Genomic DNA, 18,042 nt, shown 5'->3' on the forward strand with positions numbered 1-18,042 from the left:
CAGCCCAGGCGGAGCTGACCGCCGCCCCTGGTTCGCACTCGCCAAAAGGGAGGGAGGGAAGAAAAGGACGACCTACTTCCTGAATCGCCTGCAGACCGGGAAGCCAGACCAGACTGCGCCTCGCCACGATGTCCGGAGCGTCAGCCAGGAGCCTGAAGAAGGGTGAGGCCTGCCCGCCCCGAGCGGCGCGGTTAATCTCGGCGACCCCCGGCCGCGGGTCCCCGTGCGGCTGCTCCGGAGCCGAGCCTCCGGGAGGGCCCTCTACCTCGGGGAACAGGTTGGGCTGCAGCGCGCGGGACCTCTCCACGGCCGGCCCGGGGGCGGCGGGAGGCTGGGGGTCCCCGCGGCTCTCCGGGCCATCACCGCCTTCGTTTCTCCCCGGCAGGGAGCGCGCCCCCAGGACCAGTCCCGGAAGGCGTAATTCGCCTCTACAGCATGAGGTTCTGCCCTTTCGCCCAGAGAACGCGCCTTGTCCTAAAGGCGAAGGGAATCCGGTGAGGACCGAGGCAGAGGCCGCTACCTTAGCCCGCCGGGCTTCGCAGCTACGGGCGTCTGGAGGTCGGGCGGGGTACCCCGGAGCTTCCTTTACTGCAAAATAAATTACTATTCTCAGCCTTTTTAGGGAGCATAGCAAGTTACAGGCTCTCACCCTGTGGAGGGGGGTGGGAGTGCTGCCACAGACTACAGCAGTTTAGGGTTAACCATTTTATGGATTAGAAAAACGGGGCACCAGTAAAGTCAGTGACAGGCAGCTAGCAGCCCTTTTAGTCTGGTAGATCCCTGACACTTAGTTCACTGCCCTTTCACTTTCTTTCTTTTTTAAATTATTATTTATTATTATTTATGCCTGCAGCACCTGGTCTTCCTACGTGGTCTCCCATCCAAGTGCTAACCAGGCCCGGTCCTGCTTAGCGTCCGAGATCAGACTGGATCGGGCTTGTTCAGGGTGGCATGGCGTAGGCCTCGGGCTGTGGTGGCTCTCCTGGGGCCTGAACCCAGGACCTACTGCGTGTAAAGCACATGTGCTAACTGCTAAACTATGGAGTCAGGGCCATGCCCCTTCACTTTCACCCACTTCTCTATGTTCGGTTTTTATAACTGTTTGCTGTTATTCTGTTCCCTTATTGAATAGTCAGTAATTAACCCTTGTACAGAGTCCAGACCTTCATCTTCCTGGTAGAGTGCTGAGTTCTATACATACATGTTCCTAAAGGTTGGGTTGTTGGTTGAGTCAAATAAAGTGTCTGAGCCTAAAAATTCAGTCCTTTATGAAGCCTAGTCGAAGCTATCATGGTTATTGACATATGGGTTAGCCACAAGAATTATGCAGTAGTCACTTGGCTTTTTTTCTGGCAATGCCAAATATCCATTCGAGCCACCTCTCTTTGGAATCTGTGGTGTGGAAGTTTAAAACATAGCCCCATTCTTAAATTTTCCATCTATGTGCTTAGGGTTTATAAATGAATTTTAGTCTTCTAGGGGAAGAATTAGGCAGGCAATTTTTTTTCCGAAAAGAAATGCAAGCTGTATTCTAAAGAAAAAAAACTGGGGGCGTAGCCATCATTTCACCAAGATCAGCATCTTATTTGGATGAAATCAATTCTGAACACAGCAAAATACTCAATATTTAGTAACATTTATCCAAAACATTGTATTTTATTCAAATACTGTAATATTTTCTATAATAAAATTATTTTATTAAAGTAAAAGAAAACTAGTTGTCCAAGAGCAAGACACAGCAGGATTTTGGACACAAAGTCCTAGGTTCTGTGCCTCTCTGCAACTCTCGGTCGAAAACAACCTTCCTTACTGGGACAGGTTCCAAAGGAAAACTGAAATGATTTTAGCATTACAGTGTGTATGGGGGGTGGAGAGTGGTCACAGCTGTGGGGTAGTGCAAACGACAGTGGTCTGCTACATTCACGGATCAGTTTTGAGTCCCAGGAGACTTTAATCAGAGAGGTACTAGATGTTACCACACGACATAACCTTACAAAGCATGGTTTTCTCTAAAGGTGCATCTTTCAACTTGTGGCAGAGGTTCTGACTTGTTGGCTCACAATGCCAGGTTACCACCCAATGCACATGTATTCTGAGAACCTTCTTTATCACAAAAGCCTGGGATCTACCTTTTGTTTTCATAGTATAAAGTTTCAGAAATGTTGATAATTCCTTGGCAGGGAGCCTCGTTTTTCTTGCATTGGCTTTTATCTGAGTGTCTAGTATTCTTTCAGCACAGGAAGCTTCTACCCCCCCCCCCCCCACACACACACGTTTGTTTCCATGGGGGATTACTTATTTAAATCCTCAAAGTAAATGCTTTTCTAGCTACTGGAGTGGATGGAAATATAGGAAACAAAGTTTTGGCGTATGTTATTTCTGAGTAATCTGTTCTTTGGCAATTATGTGGACTTGGCTTTAGCAGTTATGTGAAACTTTCTCTTATTTCTTCTAAAATCTCTCAGGCAAGGTACAAATTAGATCTAATTATAGTCTGAATATAGCCCCAGGCTTCTCCTGTTTGCTTCCTTTTGGGTTGACTTTATATGATTTACCATGTAACATTGAAAAAAATATCAAAACATGGAGATTTAAGCTGAAAGCTTATTTTATGGGTGGGTTTATTATTATTATTATTCCTTAATATCCTTGTAAAAAGCAAGGAACTTTCTATTCAAGTTAGCAAAAGGAATTGAATTTTATCATGCTGATTTTCATATAGTGGTAGTGGACATAATTCAATTTGTTGCCTCATATAATTTACAGTTAAGGTAACTCTTAGTCAAAAATAGAGTATCTTATTGACAATTGTGAAGCATTTCCACTTATTTATTCATTTATTCAACGAATATTTACTGAGTATTTGAAAATATTTTTATTTTATTCAACGCATTTAACTCTACAATTTGCTTTTATGTGTTTATTAATATAAATGAGACACATAAGATTCCTGCTTTCATGAAGCTTACATTCTAGGGAGCTGTCATAATAGACATGTAAATAGGTGATCAAAGTAATTCAGATACATATGAGTTCAATGAAGAAAGTAGACAAGATGATCATGGAATGGAGGCTCTCAGCAACTTCAGAAAAGATGGTCAGGAAGGGCCTCTCTGAGCATGTGAGACCTGAGAAAACAGGCAGAGAAGGCAGAGAACCAGTAAGTGCAAATGCTCTAAGATGAGAACATGTTGGGCAAATTTAAGGAATTAAAAAAGGCCACTGTGGCTAGATCATAAGGACTAGAGGGAAAGTCTGTAGGAAACAAGAATGACAGGTAAGCAAGAGCAAAATCAAACATGCCTTGCATGTCAAAGAAAGTGGTTTAGAGTTTATCCTCTTTGCTATGAGGAAGCAGGAGGGTGGTCTGATCTAATTGTCTTTTCTCAAAGCTCCACCTGGCTATGTATGGAGAATGGACTGTAGCCAGGCCACAGTGGAAGCAGAGAGGCCACTGGGGGAATGTTGTAGGGGTCCAGGTGGCAGATGATGTTTTGGATAAGATAACTGTGGTAAAGGTGAGAAGTGAGTAAAATTAGAATATGATTTGGAGGGCTAGCTGACAGGTCTTTTGACTTGAAGAAGAGGGGGTAGGGGGAAGGAATCAAGGAAGATTTGGCTCCTAAACTTGGGGTCTGATCAGCTAAGTGGGTGGTAGGACCTGAGAGGATTTATTCAGAAGTACAAAAATTGTTTCACTCTCTTCCTTGTGCCTTTCAGGCATGAAATCATCAACATTAACCTGAAAGATAAGCCTGAGTGGTTCTTTAAGAAGAATCCCTTCGGTCTAGTGCCAATTCTGGAAAACAGTAAAGGTCAACTGGTCTACGAATCTGCCATTACTTGTGAGTACCTGGATGAAGCATATCCAGGAAAGAAACTGTGGCCAGAAGACCCTTATGAGAAAGCTTGCCAAAAGATGTCCCTTGAGTTATTTTCAAAGGTGTGTATGTGAGAAATTTCAGCTCCCATTTGAAAAATCTTTGCTTTTCTAAGCTACAGCAGTGCTGTCATTTATGGTTCAGTAATTTGGGAAAGGAAGACAAAACAGGATTATAGTCTTGTCAGTTCTGATGTGTCCTTCAAGCCCTTTCTTGATCAGTTTCTGTTTACGTCTCCAAAGTTACCCCTTTTCACTTTTCTATTGACACTTTATATTATAGCCATAATCCTTTTTCATGTATCTGCTCAGATACTGCTGCCTTCTAGAAACTTGTCCAGACGTGCTGCATGCCCAACTCTGTCCCACTGTGAACTGACGTTTCCCTGTCGGTGACTGCTTGCCTTCTTGCCCGGTGTGTTGCACCAGGGCTGTGAGCAACTCGTGAGAGTGAAGGCAGTGTTTCTGTTACTGTTGGCTCATTGCCTAGGTTTAGGACTATCTCTGCCACTTCCAAGTGGTGTGACTCTTAGCAAGTTACTTATTGCTTTACCTCAACTGATCAGTGGAAAATGAGTATAATTGTTCCCGCCTCATAGATAAAAACCAGTTAACGTCAAAGACAAAGAGCAGAGTCCAACACACAGAAAGAAGGTACTTATTGTTCTTGTTTTAGCCAGGGTTTACTTTGTGCTTGCAGTAGCTGTACTGACATTGATGGGTTTTCGGGGGGGGGGGGGGTTCTCCTATAATTTTTATGAATGCCTGTTTACTTAAACTAGGATGAGTGGACTTCTGTCTCGCAACGAGATGATACCAAAGACTGAAGTATTAAAATATACAAACCACTACAGCATTAAAGCGTGTGGCACTACACCTGTCAGGTCTTCGGTAGTCAGTCAGTCTTCTCACGTGCTTCTTAAGGTAGAAATCATACAAATTCTCTTCCTCAGCTCCATTTTGTAGCTGGGGCCAAGGCCTGGGTCCTAGGCTCTCCTGTCAGGTATAGACACACGATAGAGTGTGGAAACAGGCTTGGTGGGCAGGGGGTGGTGGTGGGGGTTGGGGGTGGCAGCACTGGTTCTGTGGGTGAGAGTGGCTAGTGGCAGAGCTTCTGGCTTTCAGGAGCCATGGTGGTGGCAAGATCAAATTCTAGAGTAGAAACGGTTTTGGTGCTGGTGGCATTAATTAAACCTCAGAGTCCAGTTTCTAATAGTGGCGTAACCTGTAACCTCTAGTTTCAGCTCACTGGCAGCAGTGGGTGCTTTTCAAGTCAGTCTGAGCATGATTTTGGAATGTTTCAGCTTAGTTCCATGCCTGTTTGTTCAGCCTCTCAACAATTCAATGAGACAGTGTTCTCAAGATATTTTTGGCTCAAACTTGCTCATGTGAGTTCTGTTATTTGCAACTTATAAAATCCTGACCAGTACATCATGTTAGGCCACCAAACTTGTTTCTAAGATCAGAATATGACCTCTGTGAACACACAAACTGGTGTGCCCTTGAAGTTTCTAGAACACTGCACTGGGACTATGGGGGTTCTGTTGTGCATTTATGAGGCCAGTACAGTTAGCTTCCCACCAATAAATTAAGAAATTATCTTTTGTCTAGGTACCATCTTTGGTAGGAAGATTCGTTGTAAATAAAAATAAGGAAGACTGCTCTGGCATAAAAGAAGAATTTCGCAAAGAATTCAGCAAGCTTGAGGAGGTAATCAATCACTTTGTCTAGCTTTTATCAGAGTAAATGATATACTATATCTACCCTCTTCTTCCTTCTACTCTTTTCTTCATATTCCAATTTTCCAAATCATTTTTATTAGCAATAATACCAAATAAGAAATTCTAGTTTATGACAGATTGCCATAAGCTGTTGTGTTTAAGATATAAACCAAAACACCTAAAGACATTTTGTCATGGGCTTGCTTTGAAAACATTTTGTTGGACTGACATTAAGAAGGAAAAAAGGAAATTCACCAACATGTTTACAATGTGTCATCTGTTTGTTTTCATGCTTGTTTGCAACCTGTGTCCATGCATTAAGAAAAAGATTAACATAACTGTAATCAGAGCATAGATACCATTCTGTTCTTTTTTCCACTTAATATTATACAATAAACTTGTTCCACCAAGAAGAGTTTGCCATGAATCTTACGCTTGGCGAAGCTGAGCTGTGTTTCACCTCCTTTGGTGGAGAGCTGCCATTTGGGCCTTTAGATTGAGTCTTCCTCTTGCCTTTGAGACATTCCAAATACTCAGGTAGATTTAAACAATCAGTCTATAATGCAGAATGTTACATGGGCCCTGAGAAAAAATGACAGAAGTTTTATAAAGGGTAAGTTGGTTTTGTGATGAATAATCAGATAATATTCTCAGTTCCACCCCCCCTTGACAAAACCATAATTCCAATATACCTTTTTAAATTTCAGAAACGTATTGTTTGTGCTTGGTTTTCAATTAATTTTATTTGGCATCTGTTTAATAGTCGATCCAGTTATTTCCAATATATTTTAGTAAATTTAATTGAAGCATCATATGCAGAGAAGTACTGAAAGCAAAAGAGTATAGCTTAATGAATTTTTATAAAGTGAACATAGTCAAGGAACCAGCACCTATGTAAGAAACAGAATATTCGTTTTGGCTATTTTTTATATTTTGTACAAATGGAATCATGTAATATGTGATCTTTGAGGTCTGGCTTCTTTCATTACAGTATTAGGTTTGTGAAGTTCATCTATGTTGTATGTATTTCATTCCTATTCTTTGTATAGTGTTCTGACATATGACTATACCACATTTTAAAACTTCTTTTCACTCCTGATTGACAGTAAACATTTTTATTTTAGGTTTATTACAAGTAATGCTGCAGTGAACATTATTGCACACATCTTTTGGTGAATATAAGTTCACATTTCCAAGTAGAATTACTGGGTTATAGAGTATGCATGCACTCAGCTTTGGTAGATACTGTTAAAACATGGTTGTAACACTTTATATTCCTATCAGCAGTGGTTCCATACCCTTGCTCAGTTTGTCTTGTTCATTTTAGCCATTCTGATAGATATGTAGTGTATTACATCGAGTTCTAATTTGCATTTCCCTGATAACTAATGTAGTTGAGCACCTTTTCAAATGGTTATTAGTCATTTGGACATCCTTTTTATGAAGTGTATGTCTTGCTCAGTTTTCTAATGGGTTGTTCGTCTTTTTTTCTGTTGATTTCCAGGAATTCTTTTTATATTCTGAATACCAGTCCTTTGTTATATTACAAAGATCTTGTACTCTGTAACTTATCTTTTGTTTCTCTACCTTGCAGTTTATTTTGTTGATCGTTTGTGCTTCATCTTAAACTAACAGATTCTAAAGATTAATGTGATCAAATAGACAAAAAGCCAACTTGGATATGTCTGGGTAAATGCTGTGGCTCTCACCTCACTCTACTTAACTCTGATGAGGAGTCTTACTAGATGCACAATAAGAAGTACTCTTATACTGTTTAATATTCAGGTTCTGACCAATAAGAAAACAACCTTCTTTGGTGGCAGTTCACTTTCCATGACTGATTACCTCATCTGGCCCTGGTTTGAACGTCTGGAAGCACTGGAGTTAAATGAGTAAGACATTTGAATATTTTGTGCATGATTTAGGATAAAGATAATTGGAATGGTATATGTTACCATTTTTGGAACAAAAATTAAAATTTTTCATACAACTGGTATGAATGGGAACAAGCAGACAGGAGGAAAGACTTGAGCATGTCATATACCTACACTCACCCCTCTTCCCCATCTGGGGGCAGGGATAGTTCTGTGACATGTAGTAACATGATTTGAAAAGAAATTTACTCCCTCCCTCCTGGTTAAATATCCATAAAAGGATGTACATTTCTATGAGGCGGTCATGCAGGATTGACCAATGGTACCTCCCTCTCATTTACCAGTAAGATTCCCACACTGTTTTCCAAACTCCTTATTTTAAAGTTTGGTGCCCCCTTGGGTTACTCCCACTTAAAGCTTAGGGCTATTCAGGGTTACTTTTTTATTATTCTTTGAAAAAATTTTCACTTATTAAAATTTTTTAAAATATAAGTATAATCGGTATACACTATATAAGTTTCAGGTATACAATATGATGATTCAACATTTCTATACCCAACTATATGATCGCCACAATAAGTCTGTCATCAGGCAAACTAATCACATTATCATTGACTGTATTCCCCTTTACCTTTGTCACTCCCTCCTCTGTGGTAACCATCAGTTTGATCTCTATTTCTTTTATAAATTTTTCAATTACAGTTGACATACAATATTATATTAAATTCTGGTGTACAATATAGTGATTAGACATTTATATAACTTACAAAGTGATTACTCAGCTAAGTCTAGTACTCATCTGACACCATAGGTAGTTATTATAATATTACTGACTATATGCCTTATGCTGTACTTTACATTCCTGTGACTATTTTTATAGCTAGCAATTTCTTCTTAATCCCTTCACTTTATAGTCAAAATCTTGTCTTTCATGTTCTCATTTTAAAAAGTTATCAAGGTCTCACTTTGGAAAAGTTCTTATGCTAACCGAGAAAGTCACTTCACTCTAAGATTCCCGTTCCATAAAACAAAGACCTCTACAATATTTTCCAAATGTAATACAGGCATACCTCAGAGATATTGCAGGTTCGGTTCTAGACCACTGCAATGAAGCAAATGTTGCAATAAAGTGAGTCACAGAAATTTTTTGGTTTCCTGGTACATATAAAAGGTGTTTATATTATACTGTAGTTTGTTAAGTGTGCAAAAGCATTAAGTCTAAAAAAAAATGTATATATATACCTTAATTAAAAAATATTTTGTTGCTAAAAAACCCTAACCATCATCTCAGCCTTCAGGAGTCATAATCTGGGCCGATAGAGGGTAATATCAAAGAACAGTAATCACAGATCACCATAACAAACATAATAATAATGAAGAAGTTTGAACTATTCTGAGAATTTCCAAAATGTGACCCAGCGGCATGAAGTGAACAAACGCTCTTGGGAAAATGGCACTGGCAGATTTGCTAAATACAAGGTTGCCATAAACCTTCAATTTGTAAAAAACGTGGTATTCTCCAAAGCACAACAAAACGAGGCGTGCCTGTATTTTATGATTACATGCATTTTAAAGAAATATTTTCAAAGAACTACTTTAAAAGGTTAGCAAACAAAATGAAACTGTAGTGGTAATGATGTCATATAGGCGATTTTGCAATACTTTCCAATTGAGTCTAGCTTACATTTTCATTCTTTCCATCTCTCACAGGTGTGTAGACCACACTCCAAAACTTAAGCTCTGGATGGCAGCCATGAGGGAAGATCCCACAGTATCAGCCCTCCTCACCGATGTAAAGACCTTTCGAGGTTTCTTAGATCTCTACTTGCTGAATAGCACGGAGGCCTGTGACTATGGACTCTGATTGGGGCAGGATATTTTCCTTCACTAATATGAATAATAATCTGCTTTTATGTTACCAAGTACTCTCATGTCTCATTGACCACCTTCTCTGAGTTGACATCGAGGCCTGTGGGGTTTCCTCAAATGTCTCTGCATAAGTGTAAACATATTTCCTGCTTAGGACTCTCCAGTGACTCTCAGGGTTCTATCAGTCTATGCTAAAAACCTCTAAATCATCATTTCTAGTGAGAGCTAAACTTCAACCTAGATTTCTAACTACCCACAGTACATTTCCATGTGGCCTGTTGTCATGAGATGCCTTTTCAAGTTTGTCTTTAGGGTTCTGAGTTGAGAAACTTTCAATTCCTCATTATTCCCTTTCCATCATCAACTGAATTTCATGCTCCTTTATTCCCACTGTCACCACTGAAGACCAGACCCACTTCACCTCAAACCCGGGTAATTAGGTAGCCTCCTATTTGGTCTCCCACCCTCCAATCTCTATCCCCTTCAAATCCTTCTTAGCAAAACCCATCATCCGCACATAACAGGTGTCCCTTTTATACTAAATACTGTGAAGACCTCACCCATCAATTCAGTATGTAAGGCTGGATGAGTAATAAGTAATGCTCCATTCAGAAATATCAATGCCATCTTCCATACATTACCATAGCCAGTTGGGCTTCTCACTATTTAATTTTTACCATCTCATCACCTCCATAAGAAGAAGGCGGGTCGGAGAGCATCATTTGATTCCACAGATAATTCAGTTAAGGTCCCGAGGTTAAGTGAGTACTTAAAATGCGGCAGAAATATCTGGAGAACATACCCAGCACCCTGTTCTTAATATCAGACTTAAGAGGGCTGTGGACCCACCCGCCCGCCCCAATACAGTCTGGTTTCCTGTACCTATTCTTAAACCTAAGAGCGCATAACAATCACCTAAGACTCACCGCTGGATTTCCGAATTGAGGAGGTCCGAGATGGGCCAAGAGGTCACCTTTGAAATGAGCCTCCCCAGTCCCACTCCCAGCCCCGCCCCATGGTGATGCAGGCAATCGGGGCCGCACCCTGGCAGGCAGCTGAGAACCGGTTGACTTCACAAACGGCCTCTTGCCGCCCACACTCGACCGCCACCAACGTCCAAACTCAGGGCGGACCCACCACTGTCGCTGTCGCCCTGCCCCACCCTCTAGGCTTAGGTCGGCTGCGGGCGGACTTCAGTCAGATGTAGACCCAGGCGCCAAGGTGCCAAGGTAGACACTACCTGGCTTCCACTTTCGCCACCCACGACTCTGGTATCCAGGATCCTGTAACGTGGCCTCCCATTGGCTCAGCTCGGCACTGATTGGCTGGAGCGCTTCCAAAGCCCTTGAGGATTGGCTGAAGCGCTGGGCGCCGTGGCCAGTTGGCGGGTAGGATCGCGTTGTGGGGGTCGGGTCCCGCCTGCCGCGGTGGTTCTACTTTCGGGTCCGTCTGCCACGCTGCCAGAGGTACCTCGGGGCGTCTTTCCTGTCACCTCCTTTGGCCAGCGTTGCATTTGAAGGGAAGAGGGTTTAAGGTCAAGTCTGAATTTGGGGAATTTTTTTTTTTTCTCACGAAATTCGGGGCCCAGAATAGAATTGCCAAGGTTTTATTCTGACTAATGCTTTTCAAAGAAAGCCAAACTGCTTATCTTCAACAAAGTTTCATCAAAGAATTTAACATAAAAAAAAATGTGCAAGGGCTATACAATCTAAGAATAAACAGGTCTTTAAAGCGAATACTTTTAACTAAAGGGAACACAACTCGTTAAATTGCTTTTATTTTTTTTGATTTGACTGGAGATAGGTAAAGATGACCCCAGATCGCTAATTCTCAGCCCTGCATTGGGCGCCACTAGTTTAGCGGCATGATAGAGCACCCGCAGGCAAGGAAATTTGGTCCCAGGGACTGTGTTGTCTTAGTGAGGACTATGGGTTTTCCCGCTGCATTATAATAATAATAATAATAATAATAATAATAATAATAATAATATAATAAATAGCTAATGTTGAATGCTTACTAGGTAATAGATGAATGCTAAGAATAAAGCATTTTCATCCAGTTCTGAATTAATCCTCCCCAAACCACCTGATGTATTCATACCATCAACTTGGAATAACTAATGAGAACCCTAGAGTGTAGAAAGTTGTAATTTGGCCAAGGTCACCCAGCTAGTAAATGCTGAAGAGGATATTAAAATCCAGCCTGAGCTCTCACAGTCATTCAGACTGTTCATGAGAGAAGAGTTTACTTGAGCTTCTGCCTCAGTCTCTATGTTCTTCTGCACCTAGTATTTAGAGATTGAGCCAGGAGGGGATGATAGCCACCTTTTTAATACACTATGATTATGCCTGGGTTTTACCCAGAAATGTTACTTTTCCAAACTCAGTGGATTTTGTTTGATTTTACAGTGTTTGACTTTGGCTGTTTTTCCGGATCTTGAAAATATATCTTTGTTCATTGAAATGTAACTATATCAAAATATTTAAAATTTTTTTCCTTTGATCTCTCAAGCTGTAAAGAGAAACAGGGATAGGAAAGCAGAATCAAGTACTTAAAAAGAAAGTCTCCTTTTAATTCTGCTTTCAAAGTTCTTCCTCTGACAACTTCAGCTGAAAACAGTCTCATTTAATATGTCCCAGATTTGTGGGTGTTTGTGGGGAGTGGAAAAATTGGATGAAAGTGGTCAAAAGGCATAAACTTTCAGTTATAAGATAAATATGACCTGGGGATATAATGTACAAGATGACTATAGTTAACAGTGCTATATGGTAGATCTGAAAGTTGCTAAGCAAGTAGATCCTAAAAGTTCTCAGATCCAGGGAAAAATATTTTTTGTAACTATAAGGAGATGGATGTTAACCTACCTTATTGTGGAAGTCATTTCACTGTCAAGTCATTATGTGGTACACCTTAAACTCACACAGAACTACATGTTTATTATATCCCAAAACTGAAAAAAAAAAATGTCCCAAAGACATTAGAACATGATTCCCTCGGATTCTAACTTTTTGAAACAAGTCCTGAATCAAGGTCCATTTGAAGACAGAGCCTTTTTCCTTACTCCTTGAACTTGGTGAACAATATCTGAACACTCAGTAGCATAATCTGTTAGTAAATTAGGCTTCTGAAATATTAGGAATGTCTCCCAGTTCCTGCCACTATCAGAGATATAGGTATGAGAAAAAAATTCTGAAGAACTGAAGAATGCAAAGGCCACTTCTTCTCATCTCAAAACGGAGACTGATAAATTATTTCTGTTGTGGCATTCTTTTCCTAGAAGGCTTAAGTTATTATTACCCTTGACTAAAGATTTCTACACTTTCAAAACATCTGATTATATTTCAGGTAGCTAGAAACTGACCCGGAGTAGATAGATAGGGCCTTGTTACCATTGTTTCTTGCTTGAATAAGTAGGTATAATAGAGGTGTCAACATGATATAATAACATAGAAGGAATATTAACAAACAGGATTTCAAAGAGGTACTTATTAGGTCTTAAGAAGGAAGTAAGGATAAGCTTAAAGGTCATAATTAAAATCTTTCCAGGGAAATCATTGTGTTCAGTGGTGAGATTAAAAACCACATTACTGACATGTAGCCCAAAGCATTCAACCCATTCAACTGGCATTTAACTGGTAACTGGTGAAATACATATTCTGAGTTGAATTCTAATTCTAATGTGCTTGGCAAAGCTGAATTGCAGTGCATTTCATCTTTATGGATACAAAATCGGAATGCACTGTGCTATTAACAATGTTTTCTTATTCACTAGCATTAGTCATTATTTTGAAGTACACTGAGCTCTCACTTTACTGAAAATGACCTGCATGATTTCATTCGATATTCAAAACCCATCAAGTGGGTACTACTTGTGTTCTCATTTTACATGTAAGAAAGATGAAGGTCAAAGAAGTTAGATAGCTTGCCTAAGTGCCAAAGCCAGGGTTGGATATAGTGCCAAATGACAACCTCGACTTTATATTGCTTCCCTTTAGACTCTAAGGAAGAACTGTTTCCATCCCTCTGTCTATTCTCTCTCAACTATACTGGACAGACTTGCATTTCAGAATGTGACTTCGCATACACAGATATTACTTTTAATAAACAATATCCCTAACTCTCAGAGTTGATTTCCTTTAAAAGGTGGGAATAAGGGGAAAAAACTTGGAAATATATTCTCTCTGGTGTAGTGTAAAGGCGAATCCAGGAACCTTGCTCTTTACCAATGGAATTCCCAGTTTGGATGTTATTACTTTAGTCATTGTCAGTATAGACTAGGGATGAGCAAACTAAGGCTGGAGAGCCAAATTCAGCCCACTGCTGGTTTTCGTAGAGTCTAAAAGCTGAGAATAGTTTTTAATCGTTAAATGGTTGAAAAAAAATCAAGAGAAGAATCATAATTTGTAACACATGAAAATTATATAAAATTCACCAAGAGTGAGCCCTAATGTAAATTAGGAACTTTGGGTGATAATGATATGTTAGTGTAGGTTCATCAGTTTTAAAAATGCAGGACGTTGATGGTGGGGGAGGCTGTGCATGTGTGAGGGTAGTAGATGTATAGGAAATCTTTATATCTTCTGCTCAGTCTTGCTATGAACCTAAAACTGCTATAAAAATAAAGTTTATTTAAAACATATGCATACGAAATCTATGACTGTGCTACCCTGAATAAGCCCGATCCCGTGATCAGCTAAGCAGGGTTGGGCCTTATTAGTACTTGGATGGGAGACCACCTAGGAAGACCAGGTGCTAAAGGCGTAAAAAATAAAAAAATAAGGAATGGTAAGCTGACAAAGTCCTTGTGATCTGTGAGGTCAACCAAGGGTGACCTCACCTAAACAAAACAAAACAAAACAAAACTAAACTAAAAAAATATGCATATGAAATTCAAATTCAGACTCTATAAATGAATGTCTTATTGGCACATAGTCACACCCATTCATTTATATATTATCTATGAGGGTGGAATTGAGTTGAGACAAGATGGATCAAAAAACCTAAGATATGTACTATCTGAACTTTTAGAGAAAAAGCTTGGCCATCGCTGGTATAGACTGAGATCCTGGGTGGAATGCTGCCCCAGAAGGCAAACTTCATAGTCCTCCACCTCTTAATAGTTGTGAGGCTTTTGGCAAGTGATTTAACCTTGCTCGTCTCTGCTTACTCATCTTTTAAAATGAAATAATAATAGAACCTTTAAAGGGCTATTTTAAGGATTAAACGAGTGAATACACATAAAACACCAAACGTATGTTAGTTATAATTTATTTTGATTTTGAGAATTACGCATATGGCCTACCCTTTTAGAAAATGGATATATGTGTTTTCTTAGCTATTTGACATCTGCATTCTTCATGTGAGGAATACATTTGTCTGCGCAGGAGCCATCGCTTTGTCTACCAGAAGCTCTCAGAAGACAAGGTTATTTTTGTTGCTTCTATTTTACCATTCAGTTTGTCCTTCTTGATCAAAATTAGCTCCACAATAATAATTATACTATTATTTTCTCCATCTCCCAAAACGCAAAATTGTCAGCACAGTAAATCAAGAAGTGATATCTCTTTTCCAATACCAGATTTCTTACTGACATATATGCATTTTCCTTTCAGAGAACATTCATTCATTCATTTATTCATTCATTCATTTATTATTTTTTTTTAGGCAAGGCAGCCCTTGGTTGACCTCACCAATTGCAAGGACCTTGTCGGCTTACAATTTCTTATTTTTTTATTTTTTACGCCTACAGCACCTGGTCTTCCTAGGTGGTCTCCCATCCAAGTACTAACTAGGCCTGACCCTGCTTAGTTTCTGAGATCAGACAAGATTGAGCTTGTTCAGGGTGGCAAGGTCGTAGACAAGAGAGAACATTTATTAAAACTGTTGCAGTGGTTTCTTAGATGTGGATTGTGAGTTTATTTGCCCTTGTGTGAACTAGATTTGAAGTATATTACATGCGTGTAAAATGGCTCCACTAATGTTAAACCTTAGAAATGTAACCAACTTGTTTTGCCGAACTGAAATTGTTTACCCCAAGAGTGAAATTGTTTTGACCAAGAGTGAAAACCAGACACCCGTGCACCTGGCTGATAAGACACTGAAGATGTCACCGCTACACATAAAATCTCCAGCACTCTCTGCCTGAATCAGAGCACTTTCTCCGTCCCTTGATTTAAAATTCCAGTGACAAATGCAAAGATAGTCTCCAAAAGGAATGGGATAATTCTTTATTTTTCCAAACTACCCTCCCTGCTTGCTGCGCCAATTGTCCAAGTCAAGCTCTTTTTTGGAATTATGCACAGGTGGCTTCGCTTGTTCCTTAAGGCCCTTGAGCCAGTTCGAACCCGCGGCAGCGCAGCACTTCGCTTAATATACTTAAATATGAAGAGCCCAGCGAGACAACAACTAAGTAAGGATACAGACACACAAACGAATAAGATTGCAAGCATGCTAGGGTCATTCATACCAGATCCTGATGGCTTTCAGTCCTAGCAGACCACCTGGCGATGCCGGCTGAGACAGACACACAATAAGCAGGAATAGGAACGGCGCTGTATCAATGCTTGGTCAGTTGCAAGTGTATCAGCCCTCGATCAGCGAAGAGGCCTCTCGTTTGGATGGGCAGAGTCTTAGGCCAAGAAGTAAATCAAGGGACGGAGAAACACATTCTTGTGAGACAGAGAGAGTGCTCTGATTCAGGCAGAGAGTGCTGGAGATTTTATGTGTAGCGGTGACATCTTCAGTGTCTTATCAGCCAGGTGCACGGGTGTCTGGTTTTCACTCTTGGTCAAAACAATTTCACTCTTGGGGTAAACAATTTCAGTTCGGCAAAACAAATTGGTTACATTTCTAAGGTTTAACATTAGTGGAGCCATTTTACACGCATGTAATATACTTCAAATCTAGTTCACATGAGGGTAAATAAACTCACAATCCACGTGTAACAAACCACTGCAACAAAAAATTTTGGCCATTCTCCAATTCTTGTAAAGCAACAACTTGCTACATCTCACATGAAATCACTCTGAATGACTTAGCAAAAATTATAATTGAGTCACTAATCTGAAGATTTTCAAGGATTCTTATTCAGTAGAAAAATAGTTAATACTATTAACCAAGAGTTTCTGGCCAGATTGGAATTCCAAAGGACAGACAGTGCCCATTCATAAGCTACATAATTAGGTTCCGGCATTTTAATAAATGATATTTAGATTCGGCTAACATTTGTTGAACAGCTATTTTGTGCTCTGTCTTTTCCAAGACTTACATCTTTTCCTCTCCATACTTATTAGCTTTAGAGATCAGGACAACATAGACTTTTACATTCCTTCAACCCTACATAGCTGGTCACTTTGGGCAAATGATTTCATTGTTCCGAGACTGTTTTGTAAAATAACAGTAATAATAGCCGCCTAACTGGGTAGTTGTGGGAATCGAATAAGGTAATCCATGGAAAGCAGTTAGTGTGAGTGAGGCATATAATACTCCCCGCCCCACTTTCTCTTTACCTGCCAACCCCATAGAATACGTTTACAGGTCACATTTCAGCTCGGTCCTGTAAAATTAAAGGAATTCCCTTTCCACTTGCTAAATTTCGGCATCTCAGCTTCTCAGGGGCAGAGCAAAGGCCAGCTACCTCCTTTATCTCACAGAGATGAAAGAGCTACCCAAATGGCCCTTGTATTGCTGCGCTGTTCAGAACTCTCCTTATCTTCTCTGAAGTGCATGCTGGTGGGTGAGGAGAGCTCACAATTTTTTCTTTGCCTCTAGATATCTTGTTTCTAGTTCATTACCAGTTTTCCATAGCTTAGATAAAATTTCACAAATAGGGACCAAACCCGGGTGAGGCAAATGAACTAACTGTCTAGGGGGCAAAATTTAGGGAGACAATCTCGGGTCGCGCCAGATGTCAACACTAAAAAGTTTTTCTTATCTGTTATATTATGAAGAAGTTTGGCTTTTTTTTTTTTTTTTTCCAATTCTTTGTACCGAGGAGGTGGCCAGTTATCTCAGAGATGCAGGAGGGAGGGTTTGGGATAGGAACAAAGCTGTTAGCGTTACCCTGGTCAATTTTTATTAAACTCCCTTGAAATACATGCTGGAATTTAAATGCTCATTCTTCACGGATTCCCAATATGGAGGAGGGACCCCATCAAATGCTATTCCCACATGTTCAAAGCAAGAGGTACTTTTCAGGTTTTTTTGTTTTGTTTTGTTTTGCCCACTCTGAATCTGGGGCGATGCCTCTCCAGGTTAAGTTATCCTACCTAGCTCACGTCCCAGATCCCCTCTGCCCCGCCAGAGCCCAGTCTCTCAAAAATTGAATTTGGGCAGGAGGGACTTGCCGGAGCATAGCTATCCCTGGAGCCCGCACGGCGGCGAGCCTCGCGGAGGTGGCGTTGGGCGGAAGCTTGGAGAGTATGAGCGATGATGCGAGCAGGTCCTTGGGGAAAGGTGAGTCTTCCTGACAGCTGTCCGCGGGCTAGGGGCGCTGCGTGGCTCTGTAGAAGGGTCTGCCGGACCATGCCGCGCCAGACCAGCACGGCGGGGAGGAATTTGAAGGGTTCTTCTGCACAGAAACCACTTGCAAAAGTGCTCTCGTTGGGACTCGAGAGGCCTAGCGCGCGCAGCCCGCTAGTGAGCCCCTCTTTCCTCGGGGCTAATCTGCCTTCCCGTCCCTCCCCGCCCCACCCACCCC

General features: G+C 40.7%; 2 protein-coding genes, 1 long non-coding RNA gene and 1 pseudogene across 6 annotated transcripts in view; 2 read left to right on the forward strand and 2 right to left on the reverse strand.

Annotated features, from left to right (window-relative positions):
- GSTO1 (glutathione S-transferase omega 1) lies at positions 1 to 9,370 on the forward strand. Its single transcript, XM_016154451.2, has 6 exons — positions 1 to 162; positions 386 to 494; positions 3,721 to 3,943; positions 5,492 to 5,590; positions 7,387 to 7,493; positions 9,186 to 9,370. Exons 1-6 carry the CDS (start codon positions 129 to 131, stop codon positions 9,337 to 9,339), a joined length of 726 nt encoding a protein of 241 aa, XP_016009937.2. The 5' UTR covers positions 1 to 128; the 3' UTR covers positions 9,340 to 9,370.
- On the reverse strand, positions 845 to 962 carry LOC118604180 (annotated as a pseudogene).
- Positions 5,946 to 10,630, reverse strand: LOC107515545. Of its 2 annotated transcripts, none has more exons than XR_004951464.1 (2): positions 10,585 to 10,630; positions 5,946 to 6,427 (listed from the first exon to the last, which is right to left on the reverse strand). It is a non-coding gene; the product is annotated as an uncharacterized LOC107515545 (long non-coding RNA). The 2 variants fall into 2 exon arrangements; XR_004951463.1 differs by lacking the exon at positions 10,585 to 10,630 and adding an exon at positions 10,271 to 10,336.
- The window catches only part of LOC107515543 (glutathione S-transferase omega-2), a 25,482-nt gene continuing 18,017 nt past the window's right edge, over positions 10,578 to 18,042 (forward strand). The window contains exons 1-2 of one of the 3 annotated variants that reach the window (XM_016154449.2): positions 10,578 to 10,810; positions 17,679 to 17,798. In XM_016154449.2, coding sequence (XP_016009935.1) covers positions 17,765 to 17,798 — 34 coding nt within the window. In that variant the 5' untranslated portion in view covers positions 10,578 to 10,810; positions 17,679 to 17,764. Of the gene's footprint in view, positions 10,811 to 17,394; positions 17,799 to 18,042 lie in introns of those variants that run through there. The other 2 variants (XM_016154450.2, XM_036223233.1) reach the window with 2 other exon arrangements.

The sequence above is a fragment of the Rousettus aegyptiacus genome, unplaced genomic scaffold (assembly GCF_014176215.1).
Source record: "Rousettus aegyptiacus isolate mRouAeg1 unplaced genomic scaffold, mRouAeg1.p scaffold_m13_p_6, whole genome shotgun sequence".
In the NCBI taxonomy this organism is placed as follows: Eukaryota; Metazoa; Chordata; class Mammalia; order Chiroptera; family Pteropodidae; genus Rousettus; species Rousettus aegyptiacus.

Excerpts from the sequence above, each read along its gene's own strand:
- GSTO1 (XM_016154451.2), top strand. The coding sequence starts at position 129 with ATGTCCGGAGCGTCAGCCAGGAGCCTGAAGAAGG. Across the intron at positions 5,591-7,386 it reads AATTCAGCAAGCTTGAGGAG|GTTCTGACCAATAAGAAAAC; the intron begins GTAATCAATCAC and ends TTTAATATTCAG. Across the intron at positions 7,494-9,185 it reads GAAGCACTGGAGTTAAATGA|GTGTGTAGACCACACTCCAA; the intron begins GTAAGACATTTG and ends CATCTCTCACAG.